The 15,225-nt window shown below is 41.7% G+C and overlaps 1 protein-coding gene across 1 annotated transcript; it reads left to right on the plus strand.

Annotated features, from left to right (window-relative positions):
• Nucleotides 1-466: 466 nt before the first annotated feature.
• Nucleotides 467-1,976, plus strand: si:rp71-45k5.2 (forkhead box protein H1). The gene is made up of 3 exons (XM_014142763.2): nt 467-979; nt 1,089-1,184; nt 1,293-1,976. Exons 1-3 carry the CDS (start codon nt 806-808, stop codon nt 1,947-1,949), a joined length of 927 nt encoding a protein of 308 aa, XP_013998238.1. The 5' UTR covers nt 467-805; the 3' UTR covers nt 1,950-1,976.
• Nucleotides 1,977-15,225: the final 13,249 nt, after the last annotated feature.

The raw sequence follows: 15,225 nt of genomic DNA on the forward strand, positions 1-15,225 counted from the left end.
ACAACACAATCATTGTATTCACGAGTTGAATTGAAAATGTTCAATAAATAAAACGGCCAGCCAAAGCAAAAACCTGATAAAAATGAATTTATATGAATGCTGTAAGTACAGAAATGGTTTGCTCAGAGAGATATGAATATCCAACGAGTCAGTGACAACTGTTTGGAGTTTTGTTGTTGGGAGTTTTTAGTTTGTGACTATGTTCAGGATTTCCTATGATCTTCTATGTAGAAGAACCCTTTACCTTCTAATGACTCTTATGTAGCTTGGGTAGCCTCACTAATCATGGTACACGTGCATGTTCGTGAGAGCTACAGTTTTTCATAGATAGCGTTTAATTCGGACTTTAGCGACGTTTTAGTAAAAAAAAGACCCAGCCCCCACGCCCCTTCAGGATCTGCTCGATGGCGCAAAGATGGTATGACCATACAAAACGCATGAACTGGTACTGGACAATATCACAATGTTGAGTTCACAGGCTTGCGTGTTTGTCATATAACTGTTTACTTAATAACGAAAATTAAAGTCGAACACTGAAACTAAAAATATCTTAAAGGGAAGGACAAACTGTACATGTCCCCCTCAGCGCCCCGCCCCACCGTTTAACACCTTCTCTCAGTATGAAAAGATCCTATAGGCCTAGTTAATGTAGAATGCACACCTTCTTTCGTCCTATTGTTCTAGCAGGACATATATCCAGAGGTCTGGAACTGCCTCATTCCAGGTTAACAGTTCCATCGAACAAGGTCCTGATATCAGTGGTCTGTGTGTGACTTGGTGTGTGAAGAACTCTACAACGAAAAAGATGCAGAACGTAACAGAGAACATCATGGGAACTCTCCTAAATCCACAGGCTCCGTCCAACGTTGTTCAGCGAAGGAAGAACCAACGTTATGGCAAGAAGAAGAGCACAACCTATCTGGGACTGATTGCTTATGTCATTCAGGACTCTCCAGACAAGATGCTCACATTTAGTCAGGTGAAACAATATATTTTATCACCCAGGGTGTAATTTCAACTGTGTTCTGAAAATGAATAATGTTGCTTAATTAATGACGAGTGCTAATATGGAGTGTTATGATTTGCAGTTGATGGACAAGTTGGGAGCTTTCCTCTCAGGAGACAGAAAAGGCATCGAGAACAACATCAGGGTCTGCTTATCATCCAACGATTGTTTTGTCAAGGTATGTCCACAATAATTATATCAACTATATGCGACATTATTTATTGTATCTTTCATTCAACCCCCCTGAGATCAACATACATTAATTTGACGTGTTTATCTATTTCAGGTTCCAGTCAGTCCATATATGCCACACTCAAAGAAGAACTTCTGGAAAGTCGACGAGAGTCAAATTACAGCGAAGATGGCGAGACGCCACTTCAAGGGCATACTGGACTTGTTCCCCGACTTGTCCACCAAAGTGCGAATGGAGGCAGAACAGATATCAGAGCGATTTGCCGCGGTCTTCTCACCAAAACCAACCCTCACCAGCCCTCATATGCAGAATAATAATGAGGTGAAGTTCAGAGGCGCTTTCTCCATCGAATCCATCTTGAACAGAGACAGTACTTCTCGTCTGTGCCCAAGACCCGCTGCATTGGCGGTTGTGTCCAGCGCGCCAACGGATCAACCGCCATTGCGCGCGGAGAGAGGAGTTGGAACCACGAGGATGAGCTGGGACTCTCCACCTGTGGAGATGAACCTTGTTCCCCGCGCAGGTGACGGTTACCCCAGCTACACGACAGTGGCAGCCACAGTCCACGGACTCATTGGTGATGATGATGATGTAAGGCATATCAAGAAGATGCGCATGTGTGCTGATCCCTCCTATCTGACCCACTCCAGACCCAGTGTTGCTCCTCGTTTTGCCGACCCACCACGTAACTGTTATTTGAAGTACCCTGTGGCCACATACGCTTGTAACGCTCACCATTTTGGATTGTAACAAACTTTTTTTCACCTATTATTATTGTGCACGTTTAACTTGTATATATGTTTTCAATAAAGTCTACTTGGAAAATAAAATGATATCATCGAATTATTTAAATTGATTCGATAACTGGTTAAAAAGCGCCCCACTGGGCACAGACGTCTGTTCGACCTCTATTTGGTTGAGTTGTCAACTAACATGAATTCAACGTGAAATCAACAAAACATTTCACAATGTCGTTGGATTTAGGTTGAAGTTGGGTGAAAAAAAATGCCCTAGAGTGATTACTAAAATCCAGTTAGTTTTCCACGTTAAATCAACGTCAGTACATATATTTTGGGGGCTGAAATGACGCGGAAACAACGTTGATTCAACTCGTTTTTGCCCATTTTCTGTTTGAGAAATATTTCCACAAATATTAAAAGATAGATGGTATCATCATAAAACAATATGAATTTAGATCATACAATTTACATTTTTCATTTAAGTGCCTGCACCTGCTGTCCTTTCAAATCCAAATGTTTCAGTTGGGCAGTTCCTGCAAGAACCCCCACCAACTAAGGAGGTTCCTCATGAAAAGCCCCTGGCATATGTATCGCCATAATGTGGATAGTGAGAAAGTGATATTAAATTAAAATGTTGCAAATATTACACAAAACAAAAGTAGTCTGGTTTCCTCGTCCATTTTCAACAGTAGCAATAGACATATCGATGCGCCATGACGCATGTGGTTGTCTAATTTAACTCAAATGTATTATTTCTAATTATTAGGGATAATTACTTGTGAAAAACTAGATGAATGTTTGTGAGAAAAAAAATTGACATCTTTCTGTTTTCTCAATGACATTCAATTCAGCATCGGAAAAGTCGCAAGTTTCAGTTTGTTCCACCTGAGTGAGTCCAATCATAAGTCAGAGAGCACTATGATGACACACCAAATGCATTTGATGGATCCTTTTTGTCTTCTGCTAATGCCTCTTTAAGGGAAAAGTAATCCAAAGGTAACCGAAGGTAATCAAATTACGTTACTGAGTTTGGGTCATCCAAAAGTTATGTTTCTGATTTAAAATGTTTTGCAGGTAACTGTAACGGATCACATTTAGAAAGTAATTGAATGTGGATATGGCCGTTACATTACAAACAAAAAATCTTAGTTTTTTAATAAATACTTACACAATTCTGTCAACCCATAGATGAAATCTGCTATAGGAGAAACAGCGCCACTTTCTGCCCCCAAGCGTTTTTATTGTTTTGTTGATGAAGCAGAGGTGAGGAGCGTCACCCAGCATGGTAAAAAACCATTGCAGTATAGTTCTGCTGTTTTATGCCGTGTGCAATGATGCCCGATGGAAAAAGACAAGTGTTTGTTGTTTTGCAGTAACTTCTTTGTTGTTGTAATACCGCAAATGTACCTGAACATTTTACCATCAAGGATTACAGCTTTAAAGCTTGATTCAATCAAAGGCCTTATACAATGTAGTTCTAGTTGGTTTGCCAAAATCAATTCCCCATTTTTTGTATTGTTTGTAATATTATTTCAGTAGGCATATTCGGTCTTGACATGTGCAATATGCCTGGTTTATGGCCTACACTGTAACTGCATGTAATATGATTAACCACTAGATGGCAGTAGTACACCTACTGAACACTTCATCACAACCTTTAGCAAAGCCCTGGCAGAGTAGGCTGTATATTTCAAAAGTCAGTTCAGTCACAAAGCAACTCCTTTGGTAAATATACCATAAATAAAAACACATTGTAAATGAGCACTACTAGTTATGCTGCAGCGAATAATATGAATTGCATTATTTTTAATAAACAAAGCACAGTGGGGGAAAAAAGTATTTGATCCCCTGCTGATTTTGTATGTTTGCCCACTGACAAAGAAATGATCAGTCAATAATTTTAATGTTAGGTTTATTTGAACAGTGAGAGACAGAATAACAACAACAAAAAATCCAGAAAAACGCATGTCAAAAATGTTATAAATCGATTTGCATTTTAATGAGAGAAATACGTATTTGACCCCCTCTCAATCAGAAAGATTTCTGGCTCCCAGGTGTCTTTTATACAGGTAACGAGCTGAGATTAGGAGCACACTCTTAAAGGGAGTGCTCCTAATCTCAGCTTGTTACCTGTATAAAAGACACCTGTCCACAGAAGCAATCAATCAATCAGATTCCAAACTCTCCACCATGGCCAAGACCAAAGAGCTCTCCAAGGATGTCAGGGACAAGATTGTAGACCTACACAAGGTTGGAATGGGCTACAAGACCATCGCCAAGCAGCTTGGTGAGAAGGTGACAACATTTGGTGTGATTATTCGCAAATGGAAGAAACACAAAAGAACTGTCAATGTCCCTCGGCCTGGGGCTCCATGCAAGATCTCACCTCGTGGAGTTGCAATGATCATGAGAACGGTGAGGAATCAGCCCAGAACTACACGGGAGGGTCTTGTCAATGATCTCAAGGCAGCTGGGACCATAGTCACCAAGAAAACAATTGGTAACACACTACGCCGTGAAGGACTGAAATCCTGCAGCGCCCGCAAGGTCCCCCTGCTCAAGAATACATATACATGCCCGTCTGAAGTTTGCCAATGAACATCTGAATGATTCAGAGGACAACTGGGTGAAAGTGTTGTGGTCAGATGAGACCAAAATGGAGCTCTTTGGCATCAACTCAACTCGCCGTGTTTGGAGGAGGAGGAATGCTGCCTATGACCCCAAGAACACCATCTCCACCGTCAAACATGGAGGTGGAAACATTATGCTTTAGGGGTGTTTTTCTGCTAAGGGGACAGGACAACTTCACCGCATCATTTGACGGGGCCATGTACTGTCAAATCTTGGGTGAGAACCTCCTTCCCTCTACCATGGCATTGAAAATGGGTCGTGGATGGGTATTCCAGCATGACAATGACCCAAAACACACGGCCAAGGCAACAAAGGAGTGGCTCAAGAAGAAGCACATTAAGGTCCTGGAGTGGCCTAGCCAGTCTCCAGACCTTAATCCCATAGAAAATCTGTGGAGGGAGCTGAAGGTTCGAGTTGCCAAACGTCAGCCTCGAAACCTTAATGACTTGGAGAAGATCTACAAAGAGGAGTGGGACAAAATCCCTCCTGAGATGTGTGCAAACCTGGTGGCCAACTACAAGAAACGTCTGACCTCTGTGTTTGCCAACAAGGGTTTTGCCACCAAGTACTAAGTCATGTTTTGCAGAGGGGTCAAATACTTATTTCCCTCATTAAAATGCAAATAATTTTATAACATTGTTGACATGCGTTTTTCTGGATTTTTTTGTTACTCTGTCTCTCACTGTTCAAATAAACCTACCATTAAAATTATCGACCGATCATTTCTTTGTAAGTGGGCAAACGTACAAAATCAGCAGGGGATGGCTCCAGTTGGCTCCAGTTATCAACACTGTTGAAGGGTTATGTCATTCAAAGTTGACTGAGCACCTGACCACCATCAAGGTTAGCAAATATGGAGTGAGTGAAATCTGTGTTTGCAATTCTATGTAGAGTTGTCTGTGCAGGGTGTATGCTATGTGGTTGGCACCTTGCCGCACTGCACCTGACTGACACATGGACTATTTTTTTTTATTTTTTTTATTTCACCTTTATTTAACCAGGTAGGCCAGTTGAGAACAAGGCCAAGATAAAGCATAGCAATTCGACACATACAACAACACAGAGTTACACATGGAATAAACAAAACATACAGTCAATAATACAGTAGAACAAAATAAAATAAAAAGTATATATACAGTGAGTGCAAATGAGGTAAGATAAGGGGGTTAAGGCAATAAATAGGCCATGGTGGCGAAGTAATTACAATATAGCAATTAAACACTGGAATGGTAGATAGGTCAGACTAATTTGTAGAGGGTAGAAGGGCATTGTGTGTCTGTGTGTGTGTGTGTGCGTTTGTGCTTGCAGTCTGTTAGGCTACTTCTGTGGCCCATTCAACTCAGCAAGGTGGCCGACTTGACCTGCAACTCCTTCCTGAATAGCACCGAACTCTGCCGGGTCAATGCAAAAAGATGCAAAGTTCAAGAACTAAAAGGTATGACGGAAACCACTTTAAATATATGCCCCTCTCCACTAGTGAGTGTCAATATGACATGTAGGCCTACACTGTTTGTTGTTCTGACACACCCACTGTTCAGAAGACAGTAGGTTTACTCACCCACAAACCCACAGGCCACAGCTGAGATGTATCATAAAGTCTACGTCCTGCTGTAAAGCCACAATCCAGGATGTTGTGGATCTTAATATTTGAGACTTTGGCGGCATCCCAAATGGCACCCTATTCCCTACATAGTGCACTACTTTTGACTATGGGCCCTGATCAACAGTAGTGCACTATATAGGGAATAGGGTGCCATTTGGGACAACGCTATCAGAGTCAGACGTGTATAGTACAACAGCATCTGTGCTAGCTGGCTGTTCACCTCGTAGTCCACAGGAGGGCCTCAGTTGGTTTTATATCCATAAAGCCTTTAATACACCTATTGTGTTTTTGTCTTTCTTACCTTTTAATATTTGTTAAGCACTTTGAATTGCATTTTCTGTAAGAAATGTGCTGTATAAATAAAGTTTGATTGGTTGATAGATACATCTCATGAAAGAGCAGCACAAGGTGATCCTGCCTTACACTACATGTAGGATATCTTGTTCTATAAGAATGTCAGCTGTTTTTAATTTCAGAATCAGAACAAAATTCAGCCAATGACTTTCAAACTATAGATGCCATTTAACAGATGCTTTAATCTAAAGCGATTTAGTCATGCGTGCATACATTTGGGGGGGAATTGAACCCACTAACACAAATGATGGAACACTGAATGAGATGTTATGACACCTATCACCATCTTTGTTGAAGTTTATATTGTTACATCACATATTAGCGTTGCATTCCAGCCTGGTATAAGAGACTACCTACATATCAGTATTATGAACAGAGATCTGTAGGTATGACATTAGACTATTGATAGTCTTAGCTGCATCGTGTGAATGTGTGACTGTGGAGGGAGCTAGTCACGGATCTGCAGTCCGGAGAGGAAGAAAGAGAGGATGATGGTGCTGTCAGTCAGCACTCTATCCACAGCATACTTCTATTCTATGGATTACTGATGGCTGACCTAGATTGTGACCTCCCTCCCTCCCTCCCCCTCCCTCCCTCCCTCCCTCCCTCCCTCCCTCCTCCCTCCCTCCTCCCTCCCTCCCTCCCTCCCTCCCTCCCTCCCTCCCTCCCTCCCTCCCTCCCCCCCCCCCCCTCCCTCCCTCCCCTCCCTCCCTCCCTCCCTCTCTCCGAGTGATCAACAGAGATTACACACAACAGAGACAACCTTGTTGTGGGCTACGTCCCAAATGGCACCCTATTTCCTGTATCTTGCACTATGTGGTCTTGCTAATGTGATACTGGACATTGTAGCGTATTCATGAGATTTGTTTAAGTGTTTCCTGCCAGATGGGGTCTCTCTCTCACTCTCTCTCTCTCTCTCTCTCTCTCTCTCTCTCTCTCTTTCTCAGCTTTTTGTTCCAAATATTTACTTCCCATGCAAACAGGATGATCATACCAATACGATGTTTATAAGGTAAATATGATGACATGTCGTATCAGAAGTGCATTTTAGCAAAATAAACATCCAACCCAGAATAATTGGATTCGAAAATAGCCATGGTTATTCCAACGGATTCCCTGGAATTGAACAATCATAGTAAATGGAAGCTATGATGATTGGATATGTAAACTGGTTCAGCCATTAATCTGTTTCCCTGCAATTTATACTGTGCAATTTATTTTATTTTATTTATTTCACTTTTATTTAACTAGGCAAGTCAGTTAAGAACAAATCCTTATTTACAATGAAGGCCTACCAAAAGGCAAAGGCATCCTGCAGGGACGGGGGCTGGGATTAAAAATAAAACATAAGATAAAAATATAGGACAAAACACACATCACAACAAGAGAGACACCACAACACTACATAAAGAGAGACCTAAGACAACAACATAGCAAGGCAGCAACACATGAAAACACAACATGGTAGCAACACAACATGGCAGCAGCACAACATGGTAGCGGCACAAAACATGGTACAAACATTATTGGGCACAGACAACAGCATGCGAAGCAGCCACAACTGTCAGTAAGAGTGTCCATGATTGAGTCTTTGAATGAAGAGATCGGTCCAGTTTGAGTGTTTTTTTGCAGCTCGTTCCAGTCACTAGTTTCATAGAACTGAAAAGACGAGCGACCCAGGGATGTGTGCTTTGGGGACCTTTAACAGAATGTAACTGGCAGAACGGGTGTTGTATGTGGAGGATGAGGGCTGCAGTAGATATCTCAGATAGGGAGGAGTGAGGCCTAAGAGGGCTTTATAAATAAGCATCAACAAGTGTGTCTTGTGACGGGTTTACAGAGATGACCAGTTTACAGAGGAGTATAGAGTGCAGTGATGTGTCCTATAAGGAGCATTGGTGGCAAATCTGATGGCCGAATGGTAAAGAACATCTAGGCGCTCGAGAGCACCCTTACCTGCCAATCTACAATTTACATCTCTGTAATCTAACATGGGTAGGATGGTAATCTGAATCAGGGTTAGTTTGGCTGCTGGGCTGAAAGAGGAGCGATTACGATAGAGGAAACCAAGTCTAGATTTAATCTTAGCCTGCAGCTTTGATATGTGCTGAGAGAAGGACAGTGTACCATCTAGCCATACTCCCAAGTACCTGTATGAGGTACTACCTCAAGCTCTAAACCCTCAGAGTTAGTAATCACACCAGTGGGTAGAGGGGCATTCTTCTTAACAATTCACATTACCTTTGTTTTTGAGTTGTTCAGAACAAGGTTTAGAGCAGCGAAAGCTTGTGGGACATTAAGAAAGCGTTGTTGTAGAGCATTTAACACAAAATCCGGGGAGGGGCCAGCTGAGTATAAGACTGTATAATCTGCATCTAAATGGATGAGAGAGCTTCCTACTGCTTGAGTTTTGTTGTTGATGTAAATTGAGAAGATGGGTACTCCCTTGGTGACAGGCAATGGCTGAGACAGCAGATGTTCTGACTTTATACACTGCACTCTTTGAGAGAGGTAGTTAGCAAACCAGTCTACCGTATCTAGTCTAGTCTACTGTGTCAAAGTGGGATGCATGCCAGCAAAGCCACTACACAACACTAAACAATACATGAATTGCACTGTAGCGGTGATAGTTCTCAACTTTCTGTTCCTATGAAAGATGTCTGCAGAGTATGATACATTGATAAATTAGCTGCTAAAGTCATGTTCTCAATGGTTGCATTACATCCACTTGTTATGAATTTAGAAATGAAATTAGATTCAACACATTACACATGGTAACCAACCCCTTAGTGCAATTACTATTGCCTCGAGGGGTGCCACATGCTTGCAGAAGCAGGAGGATAATAAACACCAAACACACACTTTACTCCCCACCCAATAATAGTACTACAGTAAACACGTGGCAGTCACACTGCGCACATCTTTCATGTCAGGACAACACCTTGTGACTCACACCTCTTTATTAAGACAACCAAGCTGGCGTCCAGAGATAAACGGATGTCCCGTCACTGTTCAAAGTTAAATTCTAGCTTATCCCACTGCCATTTGCACTCGCCAAAAAAAAGGAAACTTATAAAAGGCCTACATTTGGTTTTAATGAACCAAATATAGGCTATGTGTTGCTCACACTTGTCAATACCCAATTCTGCATAGAGACTAATATCCAGTGCTGAAAGATGAAGAGAGCAGAATTGCAATTCTGCTTTTTTGAATTGTCTTTTTGTTTAGGCTTTGACTCAAATTGCTTTCAACAACATTAACTAGAAAACATGTTGTGTCTGTACATCTATAAAATGTCACATTTTGAGATAAAAAGCCATTGCTAGGTGGCTTCTATCAATATTAACCACATTTACTACTTCATTCATTACTTTTAATAACCCTATTTATAATGCTTAATGAATGATGATAGATAATACAACAACCTTTAGTTTATAACACAACAATAAATGTACCCTTTGTGTGTGTGTGTGTGTGTGTGTGTGTGTGTGTGTGTGTGTGTGTGTGTGTGTGTGTGTGTGTGTGTGTGTGTGTGTGTGTGTGTGTGTGTGTGTGTGTGTACACTTGCACACGAAGGGGAGTAGAAAAAAGCATCTCTTGACTGTAAGGTTAGGATAGGTTAGGTTAATGAAATCATTAACAGGTCTCTTCTGATATCCAGGCCAAATACTCAAGTGTCCACCAACTCTACCTCAAACTATAATCATTAACCTCGGTCACAAGCAAGTTAGGGCAGTTTGTATGCATATTTACTGAATAACATGTAGTGTATAAAAGATAACAAAAACTTAATTGTTTACCTATTTTGAGGGGGAAGTTCTTTTCAAGGATTTAAGGGCTGTAGTGAAAACCAATAGATCAGTGGTCTCTAACAGGTTGATCTCGAGCTATGGCGAGCTACCAGTAACCCACCTATGAGTAGCATCAGACACCTCAAACTCACAGCTATCTAATTAATGCAACTTTTACATTATCCCACCCCTGGTTAGCCACTATTGGCTTAAAAAACCAAACCTAACACAATATCTGCCAATTCATTTCCAGCAATTTTGCCCCTGTCTGTCTGTGTGGTGCTTCTGTTTGTCTAATACTCCATCTGTAGCCAGTTGATGTCATAATCATCTTGTGGGTTGACAGAAATGCTTTCACCAAAACCTTCTCAATTAAATGTTAACTGCAAAGTAGGTTTACCTGGCAGAAGTACACTATATATACAAAAAATATGTGGACATCCCTTCAAATTAGTGGATTTTTCTATTTCAGCCACACCCATTGATGACAGGGGTATAAAACAGCACACAGCCATGCAATCTCCATAGACAAGCATTGGCAGTAGAATGGCCTTACTGAGGGGCTCAGTGACTTTACAACATGGCACCGGCATAGGATGCAACCTTTTCAACAAGTCAGTTCATCAAATTTCTGCCCTGCTAGAGCTGCCCTGGTCAACTGTAAGTATTGTTATTGTGAAGTGGAAACGTCTAGGAACATGGCTCAGCCACGAATGGCTCAGCCGCGAAGTGGTAGGCCACAGAATCTCACAGAGCGGGACCGCCAAGTTCTGAAGCACATAGCGCATAAAAATCATCTGTCCTCAGTTGCAACACTCACTACACGCAGTTCCAAACTGCCTCTAGAAGCAACTTCAGCACAAGAACTGTTTGTCGGGAGCTTCATGAAATGGGTTTCCATGGCCGAGCAGCCGCACATAAACCTAAGATCACCATGCCCAATGCCAAGCATCGGTTGGAGTGGTGTAAAGCTCACCGCCACTGGAGCAGTTTGACGGATGAATATGGGTTTGGCGGGATGCCAGGAGAACGATACCTGCCCGAATGCATAGTGCCATCTGTAAAGTTTAGTGGAGGAGAAATAATGGCTTGTTTTTCATGATTTGGGCTAGGCCCCTTAGTTCCAGTGAAGAGAAATCTTAACACTACAGCATACAATGACATTCTAGAAGATTCTGTGCTTCCAATTTTGTAGCAACAGTTTGGGGAAGGCCCTTTCCTGTTTCAGCATGACAATTCCCCCGTGCACAAAGCAAGGTCCATACAGAAATGGTTTGCCTGGTACAACATTTACAACACTAGTTAGATGTGGCCTACATCTTTCTGCATCCCAAATGGCACCCTATTCTCTACATAGTAGTGCACTACAAAACGAAGGAGCTGATCATGGATTTCAGGAGACAGCAGAGTGAGCATGCCCCCATCCACATCGACAGGGCCGCAGTGGCGAGGGTGAAAAGCTTCAAGTTCCTTGGCGTGCAAATCACTGACAACCTGAAATGGTCCATCCACACAGACGGTGTGGTGAAGATGGTGCAACAGTGCCTATTCAACCTCAGGAGGCTGAAGAAATTTGCTTGGCCCCCGAGCCACGGCCTGTTCACTCCGCTACCATCTAGAAGGCGGGGACAGTACAGATGCATCATAGCTGGGACCGAGAGACTGAAAAACAGCTTTTAGCTCCAGGACATTAGACTGTTAAATAGTCACCAATAAAATTTGATTCGATTTGAATAGGGTACCATTTAGGACGCGAACATACTTGATCTAATTTTTCATCTCAACTGCAATTACTGTAGTGTCCGCAAAACACCACAGTATTTAATATAGTATATACTACTCTTTTTAATACCGTATTTATACTATAGTAAAATGTAATTACTACAATATACTGCAGTAAATACTACAGTAAGGTCAGAAAAAACTATAGTTGTCATACACTATAGTATTTTTTCATGTGGGAATGCTAAGTACCATCAATGGAAAGAGCCTCACTAGATCATTGGCCTGGCCAGCATTTACGATGCAATCCATTTTTGCCTAACTGTCATATGACAAGTATCTGAGTCACAAGCCGTCATCATTGTTACACACCAGTTGCATCACTCTACCTCTGAATGCTGATTCGATCCAGTCAAAATGGATATCGTGATGACAACGCCACAGACTTATGCACACACTATATTGTAAGTGGTTTTGTAAAAAAGTGTCTGCTAAATGGCATATTATTACTGAATATCCATCCTTCCTCTGAACAGTGCTACAGACTAAAGACTTTACATGCAGGGATGTAAGGATTTTGGCCACTGGCTAGTAGACTGCAATTTTTACTAGCCCGTGTCCAAAATCTGTGCCATGCGATATATGAAAAGACAACATTTTACTAGCCGGGTAGCTAGTTGGACACATTTTCTACTAGCCGGTCTGAGAAGTACTAGCCATGAGCTAGTGGGCTAGCTTAATTTCCATCCCTCCCTACATGTTCTCTCTACTCTAACTTGTTAACCTATCTTCCAGGAGCCTGGGGTGAGGGGAGAAAGGTTCACTCCTACATGTCCAATAGATTTGATCACACCACAAAGAGAGGTCAGGTGAGGTGGGACAAACAGGACTTGAATTGTGTTTATAGTGAAGATCAGGGCAGTAGAGCAATGCATGATCCCAGCATGCTCACAAATCAAACAGGACCCTAAACTCTATGACCCTCAAATGGTAGGGCGGCAGGTAGCCTAGCGGTTAAGAGGATTGGACTAGTAACTGAAAGGCCACTGATTCGAATCCCAAAGCTGACTATGTGAAAAATCTGATGATGTGCCCTTGAACAAGGCACTTAACACTAATTGCTCTTGTAAGTCGCTCTTGACAGATGTAAATTAGAAACGTTTGCGAGGGGGAAAATAGAATGAGGAAAAATATTGATGATGATTATGAATCAAATAAATCACCAATCAGCAAGTCCTACACCCCTCATAACCTGACTCCCAATGCCCCAGACTCTTGTTCACATACATAGTGCACTTAAATGTCAGACACCAGATAGTGTGTGAGGAACCCTGGTCTTCTTTCATCTGCATATGCATGAACACACACACATGGTTGCTGGGAGAGGCCTTTCTGACTTCTCTCACAAACACCGTAATCAGCCAGGTAGAAGTCCACTATTCTTATCAAGTGTTGAGACACTCTTTGACCCAAATACACAGTCCTAAAACTCCTATTAACTACTCACGTCCTGCATTATATCAAACATGAAATCTACTGAGAATTATCATCATTCAAGACTGAAGTTACAAGTAACAAGGTCAGTACAGGTGCATCAAAGCTGGGACAGAGAGACTGAAAAACAGCTTCTATCTCAAGGCCATCAGACTGTTATACAGCCATCGCTAACATAGAGAGGCTGCTGCCTACATACAGACTTGAAATCATTGGCCACTTCAATAAATGTAACAATAGTCACTTTAATAAAGTTTACATATCTTGCTTTACTTATAGTTGAAGTCGGAAGTTTACATACACCTTTAGACTCAGGTTTAAACTCAGGTTTTTACAATTCCTGACATTTAATCCTAGAAAATATTCCCTGTTTTAGGTCAGTTAGGATCACCACTTTATTTTAAGAATGTGAAATGTCAGAATATTAGTATAGAGAATTATTTATTTCAGCTTTAATTTCTTTCATCACATTCCCAGTGAGTCAGAAGTTTACATACACTCAATTAGTATTTGGTAGCATTGCCTTTAAATTGTTTAACTTGGGTCAAACGTTTCGGGTAGCCTTCCACAACCTTCCCACAATAAGTTGGGTGAATTTTGGCCCATTCCTCCTGACAGAGCAGGTGTAACTGAGTCAGTTTTGTAGTCCTCCTTGCTCACACGATTTTTCAGTTCTGCCCACAAATTTTGTATAGGATTGAGGTCAGGGCGTTGCGATGGCCACTCCAATACCTTGACTTTGTTGTCCTTAAGCCATTTCGCCACAACTTTGGAAGTATGCTTGGGGTCATTGTCCATTTGGAAGACCCATTTGCGACCAAGCTTTAACTTCCTGACTGATATCTTGAGATGTTGCTTCAATATATCCACATAATTCTCCTTCCTCATGATGCCATTTGTTTTGTGAAGTGCACCAGTCCCTCCTGCAGAAAGCACCCCCACAACATGATGCTGCCACCCCCGTGCTTCACGGTTGGGATGGTGTTCTTCGGCTTGCAAATCTCCCCCTTTTCCTCCAAACATAACGATGTTCATTATGGCCAAACAGTTCTATTTTTGTTTCATCAGACCAGAAGACATTACTCCAAGAAGTACAATATTTGTCCCCATGTGCAGATGCAAACCGTAGTCTGGCTTTTTTTATGGCGGTTTTTGAGCAGTGGCTTCTTCCATTCTGAGCGGCCTTTCAGGTTATGTCAATATAGGACTCGTTTTACTGTGGATATAGATACTTTTGTACCTGTTTCCTCCAGCATCTTCACAAGGTCCTTTGGTGTTGTTCTGGGATTGATTTTCACTTTTTACACCAATGTACGTTTATCTCCAGGAGACAGAATGCATCTCCTTCCTGAGCGGTATGATGGCTGCGTGGTGTTTATACTTGCATACTATTGTTTGTACAGATGAATGTGGTACCTTCAGGCATTTGGAAATTGCTCCCAAGGATGAACCAGACTTGTGGAGGTCTACAATTTTTTTTTCTGAGGTCTTGGCTGATTTCTTTAGATTTGAAGGTAGGCCTGGAAATACATCCACAGGTACACCTCCAATTGACGTAAATTAGCCAATCAGAAGCTTCTAAAGCCATGACATCATTTTCTGGAATTTTCCAAGCTGTTTAAAGGCACAGTCAACTTAGTGTATGTAAACTTCTGACCCACTAGAATTGTGATACCGTGAATTAGAAGTGA

The sequence above is a fragment of the Salmo salar genome, chromosome ssa14 (genome assembly GCF_905237065.1).
Source record: "Salmo salar chromosome ssa14, Ssal_v3.1, whole genome shotgun sequence".
Classification (NCBI taxonomy): domain Eukaryota; kingdom Metazoa; phylum Chordata; class Actinopteri; order Salmoniformes; family Salmonidae; genus Salmo; species Salmo salar.

Excerpts from the sequence above, each read along its gene's own strand:
- si:rp71-45k5.2 (XM_014142763.2), top strand. The coding sequence starts at position 806 with ATGCAGAACGTAACAGAGAACATCATGGGAACTCTCCTAAATCCACAG. Across the intron at positions 980-1,088 it reads AGATGCTCACATTTAGTCAG|TTGATGGACAAGTTGGGAGC; the intron begins GTGAAACAATAT and ends TATGATTTGCAG. Across the intron at positions 1,185-1,292 it reads CCAACGATTGTTTTGTCAAG|GTTCCAGTCAGTCCATATAT; the intron begins GTATGTCCACAA and ends TATCTATTTCAG.